The sequence below is a fragment of the Ochotona curzoniae genome, unplaced genomic scaffold (assembly GCF_017591425.1).
Source record: "Ochotona curzoniae isolate NIBS_2020 unplaced genomic scaffold, NIBS_Ocur_1.0 scaffold_3835, whole genome shotgun sequence".
Classification (NCBI taxonomy): Eukaryota; Metazoa; Chordata; class Mammalia; order Lagomorpha; family Ochotonidae; genus Ochotona; species Ochotona curzoniae.
Genome location: NW_024467114.1, coordinates 15,373,030 through 15,397,846, shown reverse-complemented (window position 1 = coordinate 15,397,846; position 24,817 = coordinate 15,373,030). Strand labels below are relative to the sequence as shown.

Genomic DNA, 24,817 nt, shown 5'->3' with positions numbered 1-24,817 from the left:
AGGTTCTGAACTCCTTTCGGGGAGTTACTGGATACCACCCTACTGTGTGGCCCCTGGGGAAAAAAAGCCAGGATCGAGGCCTCAGCACCCATCCCGACTCCACCCAGAGAAAGCCTTGCTGATCCTCTTGCACCCTCCTCCCTTCCAGCTTTAGGAACTCTGCGCCGCCCACCCCGCCCAGGCGCGCCCCCTCAGGCTGCACCTGTTCCCCCTAGGCTGCAGAGGGCGCCTGTGAGGCGCCGGGCTCCCTAAGGGGGTGTGTCTGCGTGGGGCAGGGGCGTGCCCAGCGGCGGTGCGGGGCGTGGCCAGAGGGGATGTGACCAGCGGTTGGCGGGGCCGGGGGCGGGGCGTGGCCAGCGGCGGGGCGTGGGCGTGGCCAGCGGCGGGGCGGGGCGTCCCGGAGCCCGGCGCCCTCAGTCGGAGCGCGGCGCGGTGGAGAACGGGTGGTTGCGGCGGCTGCGCTTGGCGCACGGGCCGGCACGAGGCAGGGGCAGGCGGGGCAGGCGGGCCCGTTATCCGGCTGCTGCTCTAGGCGAGCCGGGCGGCCAGAGAGGAAGCCCGGCCCCGCACACACCATGATTCCCCTGGAGAAGCCGGGCAACGGGGAGTCGTCGTCGGCCGCTGCTTCCTCGGGCTCGGGCCGGGGCGGCCGGGGGCAGAGCGCGGCGCGCCGGCCGCCGCCGCCCCAGACCCGCGGGCTGCTGACGGAGATCCGCGCTGCCATCCGCACCGACCCCTTCCAGGACAGCTACAGCCTGAGTCCAGGCCGGGAGCTGGGCAGGTGAGCATGCCGGCGAGGCCCCCCGGGCGCGGAGACGTCGCGGACGCCGATAAGTGCGCGGGGGCTGGAGGTGGCGCCGCTGGGGCCGATAAGGCGCGTGTGGTGACTTTTGGCAAGAAGCCTGGGTGCTGGCGACGACCACGACGGTGGCTCTCCCTTTCCCGGCCGGGGTGGGGGTCGGGGGACAGCTCTGCAGAGTTTGGCCCGAGTGGGAAAACCTCCGGGGACAGGTAGAAACAATTAGGCCGCCCCTCGCGTGCTGGCTGGGCGCCTGGCACCTGCCGCCCCTCGCGCCCTCCAACACCTGCGATGGCTTCGAGTGGTGATTTTCACGAGCGAGGAGTGTGAGCCGAGTAAGGCTTAATGAGATGGGGCCAGCAGCTGCTACAGCTTCCCCCGCTCCGGTGCTGCTAACGTCTGCCAGCCACCTGCTGGCTGCAACCCTTTCGTTTCCTTGGTGGGTTTTGTGTTAGTGCTAACTTGTACACCCCGCTGCCCTAGGTCTCAAGTTGAGTGCATGGGTAGGCCCTTTTCTCCATCTTCCTACTTTGTTTCTCTGCCCTGTCCCACCTTGTTTCTCAAAGAGGCTAGATGGCTTACACCTTGCTGTTTTTCTAAAGTAGTAAAAGGTGGTAGCGCTTTGGGGTGCCGGGCGAGCCTAATCCGAGGCCCCGTGGAGTTTGAAGGTTGTCCTTTTCGGTGAGAGTGGTTTGAGGAAGTTGTCGGATGCGCTGGCCTGGGGCCGGACCCAGCTTCCCCGCCGGCTGCTGGTCGTGGGAAGGGGGTGACTGGGGCGCGCAGCCTCAGTTTCCCTCGCGGACCTCACGGCCGCGTGCCGGGGCCGCCGTGTTGGTGGGACGCACACCGGGAGCCATGGCACAGCGCGTTCAGCGATTGCTCGCTCCTCCTGCAAACATTTGTCCTAGTTGCCAAAGAGCTGGCTCGCAGTTGTAATGGGCAAGGGCCTGACAGCTTGGCGCAGGCATTGGGGGCGATGATAAAGTGCACTGCTTCACGGTTAGGTGACTTGTAGAAACGCGGTGTTTTTGTTAGCGGAGAGGAGGTGTTCTGACTTAAAAACATGTTTTGTTACGGAGTTGACAAAAGATAAAACGTCTTTCAGGAACTAGATAGACTTACTTCACTCGGCTGGGCGCTAATTGGCTCTGTGCGCACTGTAGCTGCGACACCAGACAGGCCGCTACTGACTCAGTGAGGTATTCTAACTTGTCCAAATTCCCAACGTGCTGAAGTAACCCTGATTACCTGCAAAGGGAAAACGACGTTGGCCCATTATTTGATTGGGTTGTCTGGCTTCATTCCATAAAAGGAAGACTTAACATCGCAGACCGAGTGCGGAAACGTATTCAGGTGGCAAGCGCTGTCTTGAGTAGGCTAAATGATTTAATATGAAAAATTGATTGCACCCTACCAGGTACTAGCTCATCCAAGAATGTCTCTTTCAACTTTTGTTTTATGCTGTGTTTTAAAAACTAGACTGCCTGTAACTTATTGGGTTAAGCTTTTGATGTCTCCTGCATACTTTTTCTTATATGCATATTTCTTTGTAAAAGGAATGCACAGGGAGAGAACGGTGCAGTTAGATTGTGGGTTAAGAAAGCAAGATTGATGTGTCCCCTTTTTGTTTTTTTCATGTCAAAGGAGTTCGATGCAAGGATTAAGAACGCTAGCCTGGGAGGCGGCCTGTGTTGCTGGTTCTCACAGATGATGTAAAGCTGAGTGCATTACCTAACCGGCCGATTGATTGCCTCACCAGGCTGGTCAGACGGTTAGAGACACAGCTACCGCCCTCGGGCTGCCTGCTCAGGAGCGCTGCCTCAGTCAGAACTCAGCATGCTTCTCCGTGTGCCTGTTCCTCATGTAAAAGGAGAACCGGGACAATCACAAAATATGCCTGTCCCTGGCTAAAATATTAGTCTCTTGCAAAACACAGATATCACTAAGAATTTTGCTTCCTAAGACTTGCAGTTTTTAAGCCATCCTTATTGAAGATTTGTAAATCTTATCAGCATGTTATGGTTTTAACTAATTGAATGTGTATGTGTCTCTTTTTTTTCTGCTCAGAAAATTTGCCAGTCTTTCCAACTGTTAATTCTGGTGGCGTCTCTGACAGAACTGTGATTGAATTTCATGCTGATATGTAACTTAGAAATTTAACTATGCTGTGTTTCAGTAATATGGGAGGAAAAAGGAAAGACTCTCAGTTGGGTCTGTGGTCTCTTTCCTCTTCTGAAAAGGTGGAAGGAGTTTGAAGAGTTAACCATCCAAGCAGGTTCATTGGTTTTAGGCAGGATTTTATTAGCGACCTAAAGCTTTTGAAAAGATGGCTGTTGCAAAGGGAGTTTTTAAAGTGGTCCATATTGATTCCAGAATAGTGGTAGGATGGGAGGGTGATCATTTTTTAACTTTTTAAAGAAAGGGCACTTTCTTTCATGTCTCTAGGAGCGGCCGTAGCAACCTACATGGAAGTAAATGTATGATGTGAAACTTTAACTGCTTCAAGTCTGACTTGTTCCTCCCAGGAGTCAGGATGTGTGCCAGTGTAAACCACATTAGTGATTTATTACTGAGGCGAGCAGAAATGACCTGGGATGCTGAGAATTTTTTTTTTAATGTGGATTCCCTTGAGTTAATTGGTAGTATAGGAAGAGAAAGATGTTCCCATAAATTTAAAATTGTATTTATTTCACATGAAATGATTAGATGTGTTTGTATTATCAGTCCTCAACTTTAACTTTTTTTTAAAAAAAAGGTTCATAAAGTCAGAACATCATTAGCTTTTCCCTGTGGGACGAGTTCTAAATTACACTTCTCGGCTGCAGCTGGTATTTCATCTCTGTACAAGCTCTGTAGTCTCATAGGCGATGCCCAAACTCACCACAAGGCAGTTTGAAAAGGCCCGTTTTTCAGACAAGAAAACCAAGGAAGAGAATGAGTCTTGAGAGAAAGGTATCGTGTCACCATAGATGCTTTTGCAAGAATAATCTACAGCCCATCCTGGGACTAGTGCAGTGTCCCACAGCTTTGATGAGTAGGGATGTTACAGAAATCAGATCCATATAGACATTGTCTTGTTTTTTGGACAGAAGTTATTTAAGGTATATTAGCAGTTAGACGTGTTAGTGACCAGCTTTGGGGTTCCCTGTTGCTGTGGGTCTCGAAGGGTCTGCTGTGGGTGAGCAGGTGACTGCCATCACAGATGCTTCCCGAAGGAAGTCAGGTTTAATTGGGAACAGTTGGAATCTAAAGTGTTACAGGCAAAAACTTTACATGAATTCGAAGGTCCAGTAAACTTGGTTCTTTTTGTACCTAAATGTTATGAAATCTGATCAGTGAATCAAATGTTTTAGAAGGTTTCATAGTTCTAGTTATTGAACTGCCTTTTAAGATAAATATGAAAGAATTAGATTGAGGGAGTTTAATGCATCATGTTGAGTTCAAATTAGATTGCCTTCAGAACACTTGACTCCTTTTACACACAGAAATATTTGTGTGGCAGTGGGGGTGAGGGAAAGAGGGAGGAAGAGAGGGAGACATCTTTCACCTGCTTGTTCTGTCCCCCAGATGCTCACAACAGCCAAGAATAGGCCAGGATGAAGCCAGGAGCCCATCCGGTTTCCCACCTGTGTGGCAGAAACCAAAATATCTGGGCCACAATCTGCTGTCGCCTTGGTGTGTTATTATTAGGGGGCCGAAGCAGAGGTGTCTAGTCCCAGCCCCTCTGGTACACGATGTGGCACCCCGAGAGGCACCCTTATTAGATGGAACTTTGTGACACATCAGACTAAACAAATATTCTACTTGTGTGTAGACTCTGCAAGCTGTCCCCATCTGTGACACATCCATCACTGTGTCCTTTATGTGCAAGATGACATGCCCCTAGAAAATGTTATGATGGAATGAAGAATAGAACTCTGAGAAATGAAGGCCAGCACAAAGGTAGTCCCAGAGTGGTCACTGGCGTGAAGGACCACTGCAGGAGCAGTGTGGTTCTGGAAGGAATGAGTGTGGAGTGTGCTGGCAGACGGCTCGGAGCGGAGGCTTGGGCGTCTGTCCAGGGGCCCTGCGAGTGTAGGCTGACTGTGCGTAGGGGCCCTGCGAGTGTAGGCTGACTGTGCGTACAGTTTTCTGCCGATCACTGGCCTCAGGCTAGCTCTTAGGTAGCATTTTACTTCACAGTGCTCTACAAGTTTGAGTTTTAGGTGTGGCAATGGTAAACATTTGTGTATTTGATGTGGGAGGATTTTGAGAGCCATTCCAATGAGTCATATCTAATTTACCAAGAACATCATTGCCATCAATTATATGTTGAAGCTTTAATTCAGATCAGTATTTTACAGATTAAACTTTCACTTTTGAGACTTCTGACATGGATATGTAAAGTATTACTAGTGATTTTTTTTCTTCTTAAATGGGTCCAGAGATCATGAGGAAAATTTAGAACCCACTGGAGTGTTAGCCTAATGTTGCAGGATAAAATGCTAGTCTGTGATGAAGAGGACTTCAGTCTCTCCAGTAGTATGAACAGAAGCATAGCGAGCTGAGTAATCATGATGGGTGGATTGCTATCAAATGGAAGAGTGATACACCTGCTGTTGTCAAGGTTCTGCCATTCTTTTCTAATGATAGCAAATGCAAAAGACATAAAGATCATGTTTTTGCTGCTTGGAAAGGATTGGTACTCAGTATATCAACTGTCTAGATGGTGACCCAAGACCTGGAAGGTAGAATGTAACAGCAGATTAAAGCCTGGCATTTATTTTCTATAAAGATATTTTAGAATATTGTATGAGGTTGTTGGCTTGATAACAACTCAAGAGGGGAAAATCTGGCTAATTTATTTACCAACCAATAAGAAATATGTAAAGCTTTTTTAAAACAAGTATTATTAGGTTGTATTATGCCAAAAGCAACAAGATAATAATCATGTACCACTTTTAAAATGGAATAGTTGCTTCCAATTTGGTTGAAACATTTATGGATAAACCATAAAAATGAAGGGGTCAAAAAGTCCTGTGGGGGTGAGAAATGGAGGGAGTGGCACGTCCCAGCTCCTGCCCGCTGCCTTCCAGGCCTGATGGGTGCCTCTCAGAGTGGCCTCACTGTGTGGTGTCAGCAGAGAACTGGGACTGTAGCCATTCGGCGAGGTCAGCTTTAGGCCGTGCAAAGCTCGTGGAAACAACGTGCGGGGCAGGCAGCCTAGCGAAGACACACAGGCCTGTGCTCGCTCGCCGGGGCAGTGCTAGCTCGTGACATGCATTATCGACGTACAGTTGGCCCTTCGTAGCCGCGTGTTCTGCATTCAAGTTCAACCAACAGGAGATTGAAAAGAATAAAAACTGAAATTGTAAGGAATGTATGCATACAGTTTTTCTTTTCATTATTCCCCATGCAATATGCTAAAGCAAATAGTGGCTTAGTATTATAAATTATATTAGGTCTTAGAAGTAATTGATGATTTAAAAATATAGAAGGCAGTAGAAGTTCAATGCAGATACTATGCTATCTAAAGGACTATAGTATCCAAACATTCTGGAGTCCAAAGAGGAGTCGGCAGCCAACACCCACCAGCTCTCCCCATCACATTCCCCAGTGTGGCCAAACTACCTTAATTCTCACTTGTGAGGTAAATGTTACCTGTCTCCCATTGTAAAGGGAAGAAAAATGAGACTGAAAGAGGATAGACTGCCTGAGGTTATACGTTAGGTGTCTACTGAGAGACTCAAGCCCACTTCTGTGTATTCCAAAGAGCTTACTTTTGATCCATATGCTCTAGTGATTTTCATGTTAGAGTTACTAGTTTACTGACAAATGATAGTTGTATATCATAATGCTTGTTGTATCTGTTGGAAATTAAAAATTTCAACTGATGCTGTAGTTGCATAAATGAGATTATTTCATAATTTTTTTTTCATTTTTTAAGTTTTTATTGGAAAGGCAAATTTACAGAGAGAAGGAAAATCAGAGATTCCATCCACTGATTTACTTTCCAAATAACCTCAGATGGCTGGATCTGAGTCGATCCAAAGCCGGGTACCAGAGTTCTCTTCTGGGTCTCCCACACAGGTGCAGGAGCCCAAGGCTCTCAGCCATCCTCCTCTGCCTTCTCAGGCCATAAGCAGGGATCTGGATGGGAAGTGGTGCAGCTGGGACATCAGCCAGCACCCATATGGGATGCCAGTGCTTGCAGATGGAGGACCAGCCCATTGAGCAATAGCACTGGCCCAAATTCTGTTATAATTTTAGGTGATACTGTTTCTTAGAGTAGGGTCAATGAAATGCATTATGTCAAGAAAGCTGGTGACCAGCTGCTATCAGAAAGTCCAACAACTTTTACCAGAACTCGAGAGTTAGGGAAAGGGAGCTACTGTCTACTGTTCACTCCCCAAGTGCCCAGGTGGCGTCAGTCAGGCCATGGCCAGCGCTGAGCGCTCCAGCTCAGGCCAGGTGTCCTGAGCGGCAGGGACCCAGTTACCTGCCCCCTCCCTGCTGCGTGCCAGGGCTTCTGTTAACCGGAAGCTGGGATCAGGTTTTGAGGCCAGGTATCAAACCCAGTCATTAACACACCCACTCCCTCAAATGACTTTTTAAAGATTTAAATCATCTATATGTGAATGTGCAAAAACTTAGCTGTATAAACAGTGGTGCAGAACGTACTGACTTCAGCGTTTGGGCATTGATTTCATCCATTTTGTACTGCTGTGCCACAGACTGGGAAAATTTTAAAGCACACACATTTAATTGGTTCATGGTTCTGGACACGGGGAATTGTAAGATCAAGGTGCCATATATGGCAAAGGCCTGCTTGCTCCATCAATTCAAAGCTGAAGATAAAAGGCAAGGAAAGCCTCTGTCGAGGGAGGAGCCCACAGGCTCCTTTGATCCACCACCCACTCCTGTGATGACATTAACCCATTCATGGGGATGAAGTGTCTAATACAGGAACTTCAGGCTCATGCAAATCACAGCAGCTAATTCTACATTTAGAAAAATGGATTTTGATTAGGAGATTATTTTGCTAAAACCTGGATATATAGCCTTTGTAAATTCTTAAGTGATTTTGCTACTTTTGTGAGTAAGTTGAATTTGAATATCTACTAGTGTATATTCAGAAATTTCTATTTCAGTTTATCATCTTGGAAAAGTTGTCAACACTAAACAGTGGATGTTTTTGTTTAATTCTTAGGGGGAAATTTGCAGTGGTGAGAAAATGCATAAAGAAAGATTCTGGAAAGGAATTTGCAGCTAAGTTCATGAGAAAAAGGAGAAAAGGCCAAGATTGTCGGATGGAAATAATTCATGAAATCGCCGTTCTTGAACTAGCCCAGGATAATCCGTGGGTCATTAATTTGCATGAAGTTTATGAGACGGCCTCCGAGATGATCCTGGTTCTGGAATAGTAAGTATTGCCAGCCTGCGCTGGAGCGGGCGTGGCTGGCCGCCCTCTCAGGACGCTGTTGGTGTGTGGGGCTGCCGCAGGCCCCGTGGTCTGGGGATCTCCCCCATCGTCGCCCTCATGCGTTCCTCTCACTAACTTGGCCTGTTCTGAAATTACAGCAAAACAAGTGCAAGCTTTTTAAATTTCTGTTTTTTAAAATTCTTAATTCTCTTTACATTTTTACTTAGGAACATTCTTAGAAAGGTAATACCGTAATATAACTAAACTAAAAGATCTAATCCCTTACTAGTTTTATAATCCCTTCTTTTTGGTGAATCTCTTTTGTTTTAGAGACCATACTCTTGGTCTTACTGTTTTGAATTTATGTAACTAAGGAGGTCCAGTTTGGAAAACGAAGGACAATTCTTTTTCCTGAAGATATCCTATTTTCCTCTCTGCTTTCCCTGTTTAAGGAAAGGGTTGATAAACACATTAAAGCCCTTCGTATGTCAATAAACACAAAATGAAAAGCCAGAGAGAAATGCAAAGTGACTAAGATTTCTTTCGTGTGTATCGTACATACCTGGATCTTACAGACACACATGTGAAGCTCTGGTCAGTGTGGAGGACCTCATCACACACATGTAAACTTCCCATCCAACTACTGAGTCTCGTAATTTAAAATGTAAATACAAGATGTCACCTTTCCCCTGTTAACATAACGTGATATTGAGACATTGCATTTTGGTGTAACCTTTCTGTAACACAATATGATTTATGCACCTAAGCTTTAAAAAATAATTTTCTAGTCCACAATTTCACTTTCTTATATTTTTCTCACAAAAAGAACTATGAAGCAGTTTTGCAAGCATGTGCAACTTCTGTTTGATAGAATTGAAGAGTACATGTTCATGTTTTGAGTGATTTTCCTTACAGGAATTAATTCTGAAGCAATAATAAAACATGAACATGAGACGCATAGAGGTGTTTGCCACAATGTGTTTTTAATCTATAATGGTAGAAATACTCCAAAGATGGTGGAATGGTGAATTATGAATTATATCTCAGCTGCCTTTTTTCCTCGAGTTGGTTTAGGAATCTTATTAAGCCCTATTTATGTGGGTTTTTGTTTTTCAATTTATTTTGGAGAGATCGGAGTGAAATCAAAAGTTAATCTGAAATATTTTTCTCTGATGAAAATCATCTTGTCCATTGCCACAAAACCTGTTTTGTTTTAAAGACATTTTTTTTCTATCAACAGTCCTTTTAATGCAGGTTTATATCAAATAGCTCTTAGTTAATTACCCAAATGTTTACATTTTTTTATTTAAATTTTTTTACTTGAAAAGTAGATTATCTTACAGAGAGTAGAAGACAAAGAAGTACCTTCCATTCTCTGGTTTGCTCCCCTGGCCATAGTGGCTGGAGCTGAGCCAACCTGAGGCCAGGCACCAGGAGTCTGTTCCAGGCATCCCACGTGTATGCAGTGGGCAAGGATTGGGCCATCCTCTGCTATTTTGCCAGGCAATCAACAGAAAACTGGATCAAAAGTGCAGCAGCCGGGACACAAACAGGCACCACAATATGGGATGCTGGTGCTTATAGGCAGATTAGTAGGCTGGGCCACTGTGCTGGCCTCCCTTTGTGGTGTTTCTAAATCAGTTGTATAACCTCTTAGATTGTTGATTCCTTCTCTGAGTATTGTTTTCCCTGACTTTTCCAATATTTCAGTTTTTCATCCTAAAATCTCTCCTTTCCTCAGCTTTATTTTTCAACGTCTGCTTCTCTATTGTTTTACTTCTTAAAGGACACTGTATTTATAACCCTGCTTACCTTCCAATCAGTTTCATTCTGTCTCATTGATCCATTCATCTCTTTACATAACAATAATCCACTTACTCTTCAAACCGATGCCATATGTCCTTCTGAGATTTTCCTAAGGTCATCAGCCCTGTGTTCCTGGATCAGTCACCTCATTGTAATGGTCATTCTACCTCTTCTTATGAAGCACTTGCTATTGTATAGTCTTTCTTAAAATTAGGTTTTTCCTTACTTTTCATTGCCATATTTTAAAACTATGTTCTCTTTGAGCTTTCTATCCATGGAAAGGATCTCAAAGCTCCATCAGTATTGCTGTTATCCTACATATTTGTTTTTATAGATCAACCTGGATGAAAATCAACTCTTTGTGACTTTTATTACTTTCAAATAACCCGCCCTCTCCTAAACCTCAGCTCTCCCCTTGTGTCTGTCTATCCAAATGCCACTCTGAGCAGTTAGTGTCACTGTTCCTGCATTGTCTTTTTAATGCCTGTTTTTCTTCGGCTTCCCATTTCCTCTGGTCTCTCCACATACTTCATTGCTGTCCTTCATTCCTTGATCCCCTTGAGCACATACATAATGAATGACCAAGTGTTCCACAGAAAGTTCTGTAGCTTCTCAGCAGATCACCGTGGCATCAAATCTAGGTCATCCCTCCTGTTACTGTTCGGTAACTTACATGTGGTACTCTCTTCCTCTTACTTCAGTGTCTTTGGTGACTCTCCAGTGATGAGTTTTTTAGAGCCAAAATTAGGGTTATTTAGCAAAATCTTCTGTATTCTACTGTGAGTTTGAAGCAGTACTGCGATAGCAGAATTCCCAGCCCTGTCGATAGATGGTTGTCAGGGAAACAGGCAGGTTACAATCACTTTGTCAGCTACTCATTCCTGGGGGACCTGCATGTGCAGTAGACACTGATGGAGAATAGGAAAGCAGAAATCGCATACCCCTTCCCTCTAGATGCTTAATCTGCTGAAGGAGATAGAGTTAAATGCTTAGAGCAAATGATGACGTCTTTCTACAAATTGTTAGTTGCTCTCGAATATAAATAAAGTATAATAGCTACACAAAGGTGCTTCTACATGCACATAAACATGTGCTCTAAAGGAAAGTTTATTTTGATGAAAAAATAATTTCATAATCCGTGCACAGTTTTGGCATAATATGAACTTTCATTGAACTTACTGAGTTCAGGGAACTCCCCTCCCCCCACCACTAGGACTTAACAGTTTCAGTCCATTGTCGTCTTCCTGTCTTCCTTGCCGTGTTTATGACGACTCTTGCTTTGATTTACCCACAAGTGTGCCTTTTAAAATCTCTCATTAGTTTTCAGCAATTTGAGCATGATGTGCCCTGAGCCACTTTAAGTTTGGATTTGTAGTTTTTATCCAATTTGGAAATTTGTTAAAGTCATTTTGCTTTAATCATCCTGTTCATCAATTAAAGACGTGGGGTGTGCCACGGTGCCTGCCTAGCTGCTTAGCACTGAGTTGGCTCAGCTCCTACTGTGGTTCCTGTTAACCTACAGTTCCACCAGGCTGTGGCTATTCCTTAGCTGAGAGTGTTCACTGCTTCCTGTCGAGTTACACGTTCCTTTAATTCATTCCTGTTTAGTGCTGCTGGAGGTGAAATCTTTGACCAGTGTGTTGCAGACAGAGACGAAGCCTTCAGCGAGAAAGATGTTCAGAGACTCATGCGGCAGATTTTAGAAGGTGTGCACTTCCTGCACACTCACCATGTCATTCATCTGGATCTGAAGGTAAGACTTGAATTCTTTATAATTTTGAGGTCGCTAAAGAATGACATTCTGACTGTTAAGTATTTAACAATGATTTATTCAAACTTACATGACCTCTTTTTTCCTTAAAGTGGATAAGGATATTAGAATTGAATCTTGATTCTTTTCCTCTAGCCCTTAATTGTATCAGGGAAGATAGTGTGCATGTGTGCCCACAGAAAGGTAAGTACAGTGCCAGGAAAATACAGAGAATACTGATGGACAAGTAAAGTTTCTTTAGTAGAGTTTAGCACTTGAACTATAAACCTTTTAAAAGGGAGTTAAGTACGTAGAGAACAAGAAGAGAAAATTATTGTCACAAAAATTAAGAATATATGTGACTTTCTTGGGGGAAAAAAATAAGTGAAGTAATTTCATAGGAATTGAGACATTGAGTAGAGATTTAAACTTTAAAATGGGTTTCAGATGTTTCTATGGGTTTCAGTTACCTGAACAGTAATATCTGGTGTTTTGGGCAAAGTGGGCAGTAATAAATGTGAGAATTGGCACCATGAGAGAGAGATGGAAGGAATGGGAAGAGGAGGGAAGAGAAAGACAGTGCACCTGTTATGGTTCTTTCAAGTGACCAAAACACCGACTGAAACTAGATTAAGCACAAAGCAAATTTTCTTGACTGAGCTGAAAAGTCCCTAGAAAATTCTAGTTTTAAGTATGATGGTTTTCATGACTCAGAAAGCAGTGAGGACTGGGGACTTGCTCCAGCAGTCAGCTCTGCCTTCTCAGAAGGGCAGGAACATGCTGGTAAGCGGATGGTGCCATGTAGGCCTCACTGCTGCCCAGGGTTCAGAGGGACAGGGCTGCTCTGTATTCCTAGAACTTCCGGGAGAGCCTCTGGTTAGACCAGCGTGGATCTACCTACAGGCAGGAAGTGTGCTAGTGAGGTGCAGGTGTCTGGCCTGTGCTGGTCATGCTCCAACCCTGATAGGTAAACTCCCGTTCCATCTTGACTTGGAACTGTTAGGGAGAAAGTGAGAGATTCTCAAACTACGAACACGGGTTATTCGGGAAACTAGTGGCAGATGTCCACTTTAAGTATTCTTTCAGGTGACTGTGATAGAAAAGGTCCCACTTTCCCATCAAGCCCTGGGACAGATGTGGGAAAATTAAATAGTCCCCAAATACAGAACAGGGCTCATTGACTTTGGTTCCTGGTGTTTAAAGAGGGCCCAATGCTGCAGCCTAGCAACTAAAGTCCTCACATGTGCTGGGATCCAATATGGGTACCGGTGCTAATCCCATCCAGCTCCCTACTTGTGGCCTGGGAAAGCAGTCGCTGGCTTTGGGACCCTGTACCCACTTGGGAGACCCAGAGGCTTTCGGACTCCTGGCTTTGGCAGCGGAGCTCCAGCTATTGCGACCACTTGGGGAGTGAATCATCAGACAGAAGATCATCCTCTCTGTCTCTCCTCCTCTTTGTATATCATTTCAATAAGAATAAATAAATCCTTAAACAAAACAAAACAACAACAAAATGACAGCCATGTGAGCCAGAAGAAACAAAGTTAGGAAGCCTGTAGTCCTGGACCTCCCAAGGGCTTTCTAACCTGAGCTGCACCCTGCTGTCTCCACTGGCTCCCCATCTTCCTTGATCTCTGCTGCCAGGGCCTCTGGCAGACAGCAGGTGCTCTGCGACAGTGCTGTTCAGACTCTGACAGGCACCAGAGTCACCTCAAAGGGCTTGTTAAAGCAAATTGCTGGGCCACAAGCCTAGCATTTCTGGCTGAGGGCAGAGCCAGGCGATGCTTACGCTTCAGGTCCAGGGCCACTTTGTATGGCACGGGCCATGACACCTTCTGTGTAAGTCACAGCACTTAGTGTAATCTGTGGTTGACTTCTGAAGCAACCTTGTTGATGACCTAGTCAGAATTAAGTGGAAGGTTAATACAAGTGCTTTTTAGTTGTGACATCCTACAGAATAGAGAAGACAGTTTGGTAGCTTTCTTGTTCATTCCTTGGAGACCAAGTGAAATTCCCTTTTTGAATAATCACCTTTTCTGAATTGATTTCTTTAGTATTATAGCTACAGTGCAGAATCACAACATAGCAGTTAGGCACATGATAGTTAAGTGGCTTTTTTATTTCCTCAAGGCAAGCATGGACATGTATGTGATACATGTAGTCCCAGGATGTTAACACTGGGTTGGCCTAATGTCAGTGCTGAAGGTGAAGGTCACCTGTTTGAAACCCTTCAAGGCACAGGTAGTCAAACTTTTTTTTCCTTCAGTCCTGTGCATAAGTAACACAAAGATGCTTGCGCCAAGAAATTTCCACCTATGCTTCCTTCCTGCAGACACAGCAGGAGCAGAGCGTTCAGCTGGCCAGACTTCACAGGAGCTGCGGGAAGAGGTCTTTTTAATATTAGTTATGCAGAATTCCCAGAAGACATGGCTATGCTATAACTTCTTTCATGTATACTTTTATGCTTTTTAACTTGGTAAAATCTTTTTAGTGTTAGTTTTATTGGCTTTATGACATAAACAAGACTTCTAGGAACAGAATCGTAATGTAAACGATATTGTACTTGTAGGAAATGAGCCTTCCATTTATGACAGCACAACCTGTGACCATTATTCATGAACTAATTAAGTAGCAAGTCAGACAGGTTGCCAACACTGTGTGTCATGGATCTTTGATGTTACCTGAAAGCAGTCAAAGGTGAATATTAAGTTCTTGAATACCAGGTTCAACTGTGTGTTTACACAAGGAAATCATACCCCTTTCTCCTCAAGACTCTATATACATATATTTATGCATATATATGTATATATCATATTCCTTTTTCTATAAGATACTGGTACAGAATTAATTTTTTTTTTTTACAAATGTAATAGAGACCCGGATGATGAGCCTTTGATGGTAAACTGGACACTTCCTGTTTGCAAAACCCAGAGGAGCTAGGAGACAGGTGGTCCAGTGTGCTCAGACCCAGAGGAGCTGGAAGACAGGTGGTCCAGTGCGCTCAGACCCAGAGGAGCTGGAAGACAGGTGGTCCAGTGCGCTCAGACCCAGAGGAGCTGGAAGACAGGTGGTCCAGTGCGCTCAGATCCAGAGGAGCTGGAAGACAGATCTGGTGCACTCAGCTTTTCTTCTCTGCTTGCACTCATGTGCGGTCAGATGCATCTCTAAGTGAACTGCTTACAGAGGATGCAGATGGGCTTGGGGAGCAGCACTGAAGAAGGAAGTGGTTTCTACCAAAAGGTCGCCTCAGGCCGACACAAGCGCAGACCTTTAACAGCCATCTGTCCCGTGAGAATTTGTGCTTAGAATGTTGACCCTCAGTCTCTAAAAGAACTTGAAAGATGAAAACTGAAATGATTTTCTCACACTGCTTCAAAGTCAAATATATTTTCTTATATTTTAATTCCACGAAAAATCTGTGAAAATTGAAGATTGTAGGTTAACTTACCTCGTTTCTGGTTAAGAAATTTCAGGCTCAGAGACAGAAGTTAGTTCTAGTGCTTAAAATATTAGACTACCAGAGTTGCTTCTATAAAGAAAACACTATAGACAATGCACGTTCGGCTGTAGTGCAGACAGCACATGGCATGTATGTCAGAATGATTCACCAAAGACGCCTAGCCAAGTAACACACGGAAAATTCTTTGAGAAGTAACAGTTGTGGATTTAGGAGTCTATAAAAGTATAAGTTCATAAATGCACAAGAATAGCAAAGAGAAACTATGATTAAAGGAAAATCCACCTGTTTAAAATATTAAAATGTTAACAGAACTGAAATTACTGAGATAGTAACTCTAGAAAAAACAAAACTAAAAGTCTCAAAATAGTCATTTTGTGACTTAGAGTTGGCACACGGCCTGCTTTTATTAGCAGAACACTGATCAAAAATGGCCCTCACAAAAAACCCTGTCCAGACTGTCAGTGCACTTTGTCTCCAAATTATCTTTCAATAATGTTACTATGAAGTTTTACATCATTAGCCTCTCCATGCTGTCATGTGCATGATTAAGTGTGGAGTAGAAGCTGGGATCTTTCCACTGGAAATTTAAATTGAATCACCAACCATTCCAACATAAGTATATTACATGAAAGAAAGGGATAAAAACATTCCTAAAACAATCCCCCCAAATTAATGTAGGTAAGATTATTAGCCTAGTTTTCTCCTCCAAACCTGGATTTTAATAAATTAATCTATTAGAACTTTCATTGCCTAACAAAATGTTCCTTAAATTCAGTTTGATAGTGATCTTAGTCACCAAATCAGAAATCAATAGCATGTTGGATAGATTTTATTTTTCAGAGATGAAGTTACCAAGATAAAGAAAAGGATCCCCCATAAAGCAAGGCTGTTGGGGGCACTAACCATTTCCTGCCCTGTGAGGCGATCAGGTTTTTGGAGGGACCTCCTTACAGCCTCTGTCTGGTTGAGAAATGCACGTTTCCTGTTAATTCTGTAATCACCTCTCTTGCCTGACTTCCTCCTTTCTCTCCCTACCATCCAAGACTCGTCTGTTTGAAATAGAATGAGCTATTGTGTGCATGCTGTTTAACAAGAACTGAGTTCACTAAAATGGGTTTAACTAAATTGTAAATGCTGAAATACTTATCTCTGTTTCTGGCAAATACTCATATACTTTATCTCATTGAAAGTAGGTGTATTTATCCAGTAAAGAACTAATGAAAGATTTTAGTCTTACAGCTTTATTTAGAAGAAGAAGTCAGCTTTTAAAAATAGGTGTGGCCACCACGGAAGAGAACTAATAGGAATTACTCTGATTTTATGAGAAATGTTTAACAATCTTTCAACTGTTTAATAACCTAATTTTTAAAGAAAGTCTGAGTTACAAATCATAGATACATGTGGCTAGGCTTAGATTTCTAAGACGATTTAATGTGAATAATTTGATTGCAGTAAGTTGGGACTTAGGGCATTGATACCAAAGCAGTTGGCTTTGTCATGGTAACAGGAATGCAGGACTGAAAAGTGTGAAGAAAATATAAGGAGAAAACACCTAAAGTATTTGAAGGGGACAAATAGTATTTAAGAACATCCAGAGAAGCTGCATAGTTCCTATTTGCCACTTGGTGTTTTGCATGCACCAGAAGGGGCAGAGCTGGTCAGTGATGCGTGCCTGTCTCTGAGCCAAACTTCCCAACATTTGACATTTGATTATGCTGGACTATCCTGGACTTTAGTATCATAATGAAACTAAGATTCCCCTGGAAAGACTGGGGGACTCACAGTCACGGTGCAACATAGGTTTGAGTTTGTTTCCCCTACAGCCACAGAAATAGAAGTTAAAGAAAATGTGGCCTGCCTCTGCTATTGCAGATTTGCTGCTGGCAGTTTGCTGATGCCACGGGGCTATCACTGCTGCTCTGCCCTCTCCCCACCTCAGCCCTCAGACAGATGTCATGCCTGGCCCCTGCTGAACACTGGCCTCTTCCTCCCAAGGCCTTTTGCTTTCTCTTAGAGTTGTATGCATGGGTATATACCACCAGCAAGCACTTTCTCACCTGTCTCCCTACGAGTTCCTCACAGCACTGACTGAAATTTACCTGAAGTTCTAGCACTCGTCTCTGTTTGTCCCCACTGACTTATTCTTCTAAAAGAGAGGAGTTTTTGTTTTGTGAACATAGCTCAGAAAGCAATTGCTAAAATTTTGCTTGCTGAATAGTATTTTTAAGAGTCCACTCACATAGCTCCTCTGACTTTTCAAGGCAAAGTCAATCCTTATGTGTTTATTGCTTGAGTGTGTACTTCTGTCATGACTCAATGCTGAACAGTTGAGTCCAGTAGATCCTTCTCTTTCCTAATTATGAGCTCTTTGGCTAAAGAGGTTTCTTATTACTAATACTTATATGTTTATGATTTCTAAAATAGAAATAAATTGATTTGGGAAGGTAAGGTTCATTTTATCTGAAAGGCAGAGAGACGGAGAAAAAAATCTTCCATCTGCTGGTTCACTTCCCAAATGGCTATAATAGCAAGGGCTTGGCCAGGTTGAAGCCAGGAGTCTGCAATGCCACCGATGGTGGCACGTAAGTGGCAGAGACCCAAGCGATTGGCCATCTTCCAGTACCTTCCCACGCTCATTAGCAGGGAGCTGGATCAGAAGTGGAGCACACAACACCTGCCCCGATTGAGACCATTTTTAAAACAAGAACACTTTGTCTATTTTTAATTTGGTCTTTTACATTGTGAACATGTTATGGTGTACTCACTACTACCCCAGGTCTTCTCATAAAGTTGACAACACTCTGAGCACAGAACAGAAAACAAGTGTATTATACTGCAAAATACACATTGATATCAATAGCACTAAGTCAGGGGCATCCAGCCTGTACTGGGTCTAGCACATTAAGTGGGAACTAGACCTGTCAGGGTTTTCTGTTCCACTTCCAGCAGTCCAGAGGTTACCCATGTGCAATGGGAAGCTACTGAAGTGTTAATGCAAGGCGATGACCATTTATGTTTGCATTTACAGCAAGATCTTTCTGTCGTTATGTAGGCAAAATCACACTTATTAGTATAGGGCAAATAAGCAAGAAATGATGGCAAGCTGTAATTCCTTAGTTGGAGAGCAGACATCTGGAAGTGCTTAGGACTTTAAGTTGGGATATATGGTGACATGGGGGAGGAGTAAGGAAGACAGGGTGACCAGAGTGACTCTTGGGTGTTCCCTCCTATCCTAATGAATGATGGTAGCACTCACTAAGATGTTGCTCACTGGCAGGAGGGAAAATGTGAGTCTCGTTTGGCTCTTGTTGAATGTGAGGTTTTTTTTTTTCTTAGACATCAAAGGGAGGGAAATTAAGTAAATCATCAGTTGAAGAGGTCTTGAAGAGATAAAATGTTGTGAGTCATAAGGTCGAGGTGGTATTTAAGCCTTGAGTTTAAATTGATTGTGCAAGGTAAGAGTGTAGATTGAGAAAAGGGCCTCAGGATTAAGCCGTGAGAAACCCAGCATTCAGTGGGAAAGTTAGAGAAGCAGCAGGCTGAGAGACAGGAGGAAAAGCCAGAGCAGTGTTTCATCATGGAAGCCAGAAGCCTGTTGACAAGAAGCCAGAAGCCTGTTGACAAGGAAGGGATGGGCAGCAATGTCAAAAACTGTTTACATAGCTGTTGAGAGGGAAGCACAGGGATCCTCTGCATTGTATGACTGGCTGTAATGGAACACGAGGACAAAAATCAGATGAAATAGTTAAAAAGAAGAGGAAATCTGAACATTCATTTACACATCAAGGGAATCACACAATAATGAAGCAGAGAATTAAGTTAACAGACAGTGGGACAAGTTTGCTGGGTACCAGGTGTTGGGGAACAGAAAGAGGCCAGCCACTTAGTCCTCCGTGGAGGGATGGAGAAGTCAGGAAGGACTCCTTAGAACTGGTGCTTTACTGAGACTCGCCATGCCTGGAGTGATGAAAATAAATCATCAGGGAAGGGGAGAAGACTTCCTAAACAAAGCACAAACATGAGATTTGAGAGAATGGATCTTATTTGGGGGTTTCAGACCAAGTTGGAATGCAGATTGCCTACTGAATGGTGACACAGATTAACCTTGAAAAGGAGGCAGTGATCAACTCCCAGCACCAATACTTCCAAGTGTAAGAACACAGGAAGGACAGACTTTCTGGAAAAAAAAAATAGTCTCATATTTAAACTCTAGTGAATTGTATTCTTGTTCATAATAAAGCTGCTTGGCTTTTTATGTGAAAGTATCTTGGGTTATTTTCATTGGGTGAAAATGACTCCAGAGATAGAGGAATCTTACTGATTCTGGTGGCCCTTGCCATATAGATCCCGATCCTCCATTCCTTGTGTAAGAGCATGTCTGTCATTTAAAGATAACAACCATACAAAGCACAGAGAAAAGGCAGCCTGACGCTACGGGAAAAGAACAGTCATCTTCGACTGCTGCATGCTTAGGTTTTGCATCTGTGGAATTAACCAGTTGCAGAGTGAAACTATTAAAGATGTACTGAACATGTACAGAGGCTTTTTTTCTTGTTATTTCTAGAATATAAGAATTCATCATACAGCATTTACTTTTTTATTATATATGTGTGTGTCATACGTGCATAGCTTAAAGTGTATGGGAGAATATGACATATAGGTGGTGGCTGTGCATTTTACTTGAGTGAAGTTTCCCCTGGGGAATCCTGGAGCCAGTTTCTCGTGGCTAAAGAAGTAACTGTATTCTGTATAGTAGAAGGCGGGGAAAACTACAGTGAATCGTCAAGGGGAGAAATAATAAAAAGCCCAAACTTGTAAGAATACTAAGATTTGGGGAATGGAAACTGACCAAGCTTTTAAGAAGTTGAGCTTTGAGGGAACATCAGGGAGTAAGTGCTAGCTGGACAGATTTGAGCACATCAGAGACAGTTTTTACAAGTCATTTGGCTTTTACCTTACAATAGGAATAACCACATGTTTGTAAGTTAGGGAAGAGTTGGTATAAGGAAGGATACTGCAAAATTAGAGATGAGGTATTTAGCAAATGATCGCTGACAAATTTCTCAGTGTGAACTTAGCAGGTGCAATTTTTGCTTCTTGATCTACAAATGATGTGCATGTAATCTGAGCTGTATTGCTTGGGCATTATTTTTCAGCCACAAAATATCCTGTTGACAAGTGAATCTCCACTGGGTGACATCAAGATAGTTGACTTTGGACTTTCAAGGATAGTGAAGAACAGCGAAGAGCTCCGAGAAATTATGGGCACCCCCGAGTACGTGGGTCAGTATTCCTGAGAGCGTTGAGTGTTTGTGTTGAGGGTGACATGTCATCTCACATGTGGCGTGGTGTATAGTGGGTCCAGTCATCTGATATTGAAATTTCACAAGAAACTGATTCATTTGGATTAAACTAAAAAATGGTCAACTCAGAACAAGGTGCAAAATGCTGATCCTCCTCCTGCAACTCTGAGGGTGAGGAGACTGGTTCTTTAAAAAAAATGGGAGAGGACTTTTAAAATATTGAACTTTTTGTGAAACTGGGGATTTTGAACAAGGAACTTTATTGATGTTCTGGTTGTGATGAATGTTGTGATGGAAGCATGGAATGGAAAGGGCATTCATGTGGGTCACGTGAGGTGGTCAGGTCCTGGCACAATGAAAATGCTTAAACTTGAAGGTCAGCACATAGGTCTATGTTGGGTAGAAAAAGCAGTGCTATCATTTTATTTGGTAAAGTAAAAACTGAGAAAAATTAAGGCTGTAGAACAATTTAGAAATTGCGAGCAGAGATGAGAGTAACAGTTGAACTTTCAGTGCTGAGACGGCATTTGGGAATGATGAAGGTTGGGTCTAGTTCTGGAAAGGAGGCAGTTCCTTAGGTGAGGGTGTTTAGATGCCAGGCTGTGTGGGTCTTGGACCACAGGGTGAAGGTCACCTAGGGTAAGGGCAGCCCTGGAAGAGGACAACAGCAGGAGGGCAAGGAGCAGAGAAGGCTGTGCTCTGAGCCTCGTCACCCCTAGGTAGATGCGAAAGGACAAACTCCATTGAGGGATACAGAGCACAGAGGCAGGGCCAGGCTCCTTTCAGAGAGTAGGGTTAAACATGTAGCGCTTGAAGGAGCCGAGAATTTACAAAAGAGAATTTCAGAGAGCGCACAAAGGCAGAAGATGGGGGTGAAGGAGATAGTTAGCAATGATAGCATAGAAAGTGATTCAGAGTTTTAAAGTCCTGTGATTTAAAGCAGATCCTTTAGTGCAAAGTACTATAAGCAGAGAGAGAAACGCCCTTGGACACTGTCTATTCTCTTACGGGTTACAATACTTGATTTTCTGTATAGTTGCTGATAGTCACTATGACCACTAAGAACATTTAGAAATGTGACTTCACTGTTGTTGCTTTTTAGGGCAAGCAACAGCCACATAGCCTAGCCAATTTTGACATGTAGCATTACATACTTGAAAAAAATGCAGAAAACTGCAGAATGAAGGGTGGTGAGCTAAAATATCAAAATGGTAACAATTACCTTGAATGCCACCTTTAATGTCTTATGGTTGATTTTGGTAACTTCCAAGTTTTCTACCAAGAGCCTTTTCCACCTCATAAACAGGAGTGTCTCATGTATTAAAGAATAACAAATAGCACTGGCTCCAGCCCGCAGTAGGCTGTAATGCAGAGCGAAGCAGCCGGCGTGTTTTAAAGGAAACCAAATGCTTTGTTCTGTTTCTGCCTCCAGCTCCCGAGGTTCTCAGCTACGATCCCATCAGCATGGCGACAGATATGTGGTAAGGGCTCCCCATGCAGATTTATCAAGTTGGTTCTGAGAAATACGACGTGATGCTGACTCTCCTCGCCTTCCCTCTCTAGGAGCATCGGAGTGTTAACATATGTCATGCTCACAGGAATATCACCTTTCCTGGGTGATGACAAGCAAGAAACATTCTTGAACATTTCACAAATGAATTTAAGCTATTCTGAGGAAGAATTCGATACTGTGTCTGAGTCAGCTATTGACTTCATTAAGAAACTTTTAGTGAAGAAACCCGAGTAAGTATTGATTAATACAGATCTGTCTCTTTTTTAGTCCTCTGCTCCAAACAAGAAGGTAGATGGACCAAAATACCAAAATGAAGATTTTAAACTAGATGAAAGCTTTAGCTTCATACGTGTTTAGGGAAAAGTGGCAAAAATGAAACTGTTTTTAGAAAATACGAACTATACTTCATGACAAGATTCTCGTTTTAGTGAAATTGCAGTACAGAAGCGTCATGCAGTGAATGATGCATATAATGGGCTGATTTAATGACAGCTCATCCTCAGCAGGGATTTTCCATCTGTATTTCATGTAAAAAATTTTTCAACATTAAAGGAAATTATACCCAGAATCGAAAATATCTAGTTTTATTGAAACCACAAGGTTTTTGTCAGTTCTTCTTCCTGAAATGTAATGCAATAAGCGCAGTACCTTATGCTTAGTTTTCTGTTTTCTAAAAGAAAATATGCTGTGATTTTTAGCTGAAGTTGGACTGTTTGAAGTGTAAAATGTGTGTCTTTGCATAGAGATCGATCCAGCGCTGAAGAATGCCTGAAGCATCCGTGGCTGACACAGAGCCAAGTTCAAGGTCCCGGTGTGAGAGTCAAAGGGGCATCAGAGGAACCAAACACCCTCCACCAAGGTGATTCTGGGCTGGACGCTGGCTCAGATCCTGAGAAACCGGAAACCGAGGAACCAGTGGTAACAGAAGAGTTAATTGTGGTTACTTCATATACTCTAGGACAATGCAGACAGTCTGAAAAAGAGAAAATGGAGCAAAAGGCCATTTCAAAGCGATTTAAATTTGAGGAACCTTTGCTGCAGGAAATCCCAGGAGAATTCATCTACTGAGCCGTGCTTCCCTTTAGAACCTTAAGATTTCTACATTGAAAATGTTATTTATGGACCTTTGACCAGACGGTACATAATCTAATGAAAGTGGATGGATGACCAGGCATCACTGGAGACAAAAACTGTCAAACTTGCGGAGTTAAGTGAATCCAGCCAGATTTCTAAATTTGCCAAGTAGGTGGTTTCGCAGGTAAAACTGTTTCAATGTTATTTTTAAGGAGTGAGATATTTGCACCTTTAAGACTGCATCCTGTTTCTCCAGAATGAGAATTTGTATTTAACAATATTTGTATTCACTTTCCTTAAAAATCTAAGTAAAAGTGCCAAAAGTATGCCTATCTCCTTTGTATTATTCATATGTGTAGCTATATCTGTACAGACACATGTTGGTATCTTCACTAAAACTGATACTTTTCCACTTCAGATTTTTCTTGGGAAGATTTTAAGTAGGAATTCTTCTAAATATTTTGAGAATTAGAGTATACATAATAGTTTGATACTATCTTTTTATAATTTTTTCTTTTTTACTGGTTTATATTGACTTGATTTGACTTCTGCTGGGTCCAATATTTGTAACCTGCCAGTGAAAATCCCTGGCTGATTTTCTGTTAGGCAGTAATTTTTTCACCTCTGAGAAAGGTTACTATAATTTGTATAAAATTAAAAACTGCCGTAGCCATTTCCCCTCAGCACAGCACGCTCATGTGCTGTCATGGAATACTCCCCATCTCTCCACCCACGCTTGTCACCCAGCGGTCGTCACTGGCCGCTGTGTGATCTGATTCACACTGTAATTGGCTTTGATCAGTAAAAAGATGCTATTATTTTTATTCCCAAGATGATAAAATCTGAAGCACAGGAGGAAGAGATAAAGTGCATTCGTTCTGGCCAGGGAGCCCATGCTCACTCAGCCTTCAGCTCTTGAAAGGTCAAAACCATTTAAACCTTTACTTTGTCCATAAAAATTCCAACATTTTTACTTGGGGCCTTTGAGAGATCTTCCAAAAGGACCCAAAAGTAAGAATATAGTCAATTAAGTTAGATTTAGAATCGAATGTTTCAGTTATATCCAGGCTCCACCTTGAATAGTACAGTCCTGTTATAAAGACGGAAATGCAAAAGTGGATACACTCTCACTGTTACAGTGTGTGCAGTCGATTCGAGGAGATGTAACCAATGGCCTGGTCTTCCCCGGCTCAGCATGCTTTATTCAGAGTTAGACAAAATGGACTGGGCAGATCAGATGAGACTGCACTGTTTTAAACGCAAGTTGACTTTAGAAAGTTTCTGAAAAGTTAGCATATCTAAATAAGCTCTTAGTAGGGACCAGAAAATTCTATCACAGTGGCAATTTAGAGCCTCGGGTAGTTAAATTCAAATGTAATGCAAATTTGTTCTGTTTCTCTGAGAAAAATAGGGAAGGGGGAAAAAAACCCTATTGAGTGATACATTTGTGTACTTGATAAATTTGTCATTTTAAAATAAGTTCAAATTTTACATTTTTTTCCAAAAAATTAGATGGGACACAAATAATACACCTAATAAAATTACCATGTTTGTGAAGAAAGTTTTCTTTTGGTTCACTGCCTATCCTCAGCTGCCCTTTTGTACCTTGAATTTTGAGCTTTATGATGTTTTTAAGCCCTTCAGCCTATCCTTGTAAATACATATTGGTATTTTCTGTTTGTGCAGTAAACAGCACGATGAAGAGCCTCC

At 43.0% G+C, this 24,817-nt stretch overlaps 1 protein-coding gene and 1 long non-coding RNA gene across 2 annotated transcripts; both read left to right on the top strand.

Annotated features, from left to right (window-relative positions):
- Positions 1-447: 447 nt before the first annotated feature.
- On the top strand, positions 448-24,523 carry STK17A (serine/threonine kinase 17a). The gene is made up of 7 exons (XM_040964563.1): positions 448-781; positions 7,989-8,201; positions 11,616-11,760; positions 20,374-20,500; positions 21,953-22,001; positions 22,084-22,263; positions 22,777-24,523. Exons 1-7 carry the CDS (start codon positions 576-578, stop codon positions 23,099-23,101), a joined length of 1,245 nt encoding a protein of 414 aa, XP_040820497.1. The 5' UTR covers positions 448-575; the 3' UTR covers positions 23,102-24,523.
- Positions 14,697-16,989, top strand: LOC121145629. The gene is made up of 2 exons (XR_005882059.1): positions 14,697-14,824; positions 14,865-16,989. It is a non-coding gene; the product is annotated as an uncharacterized LOC121145629 (long non-coding RNA).
- Positions 24,524-24,817: the final 294 nt, after the last annotated feature.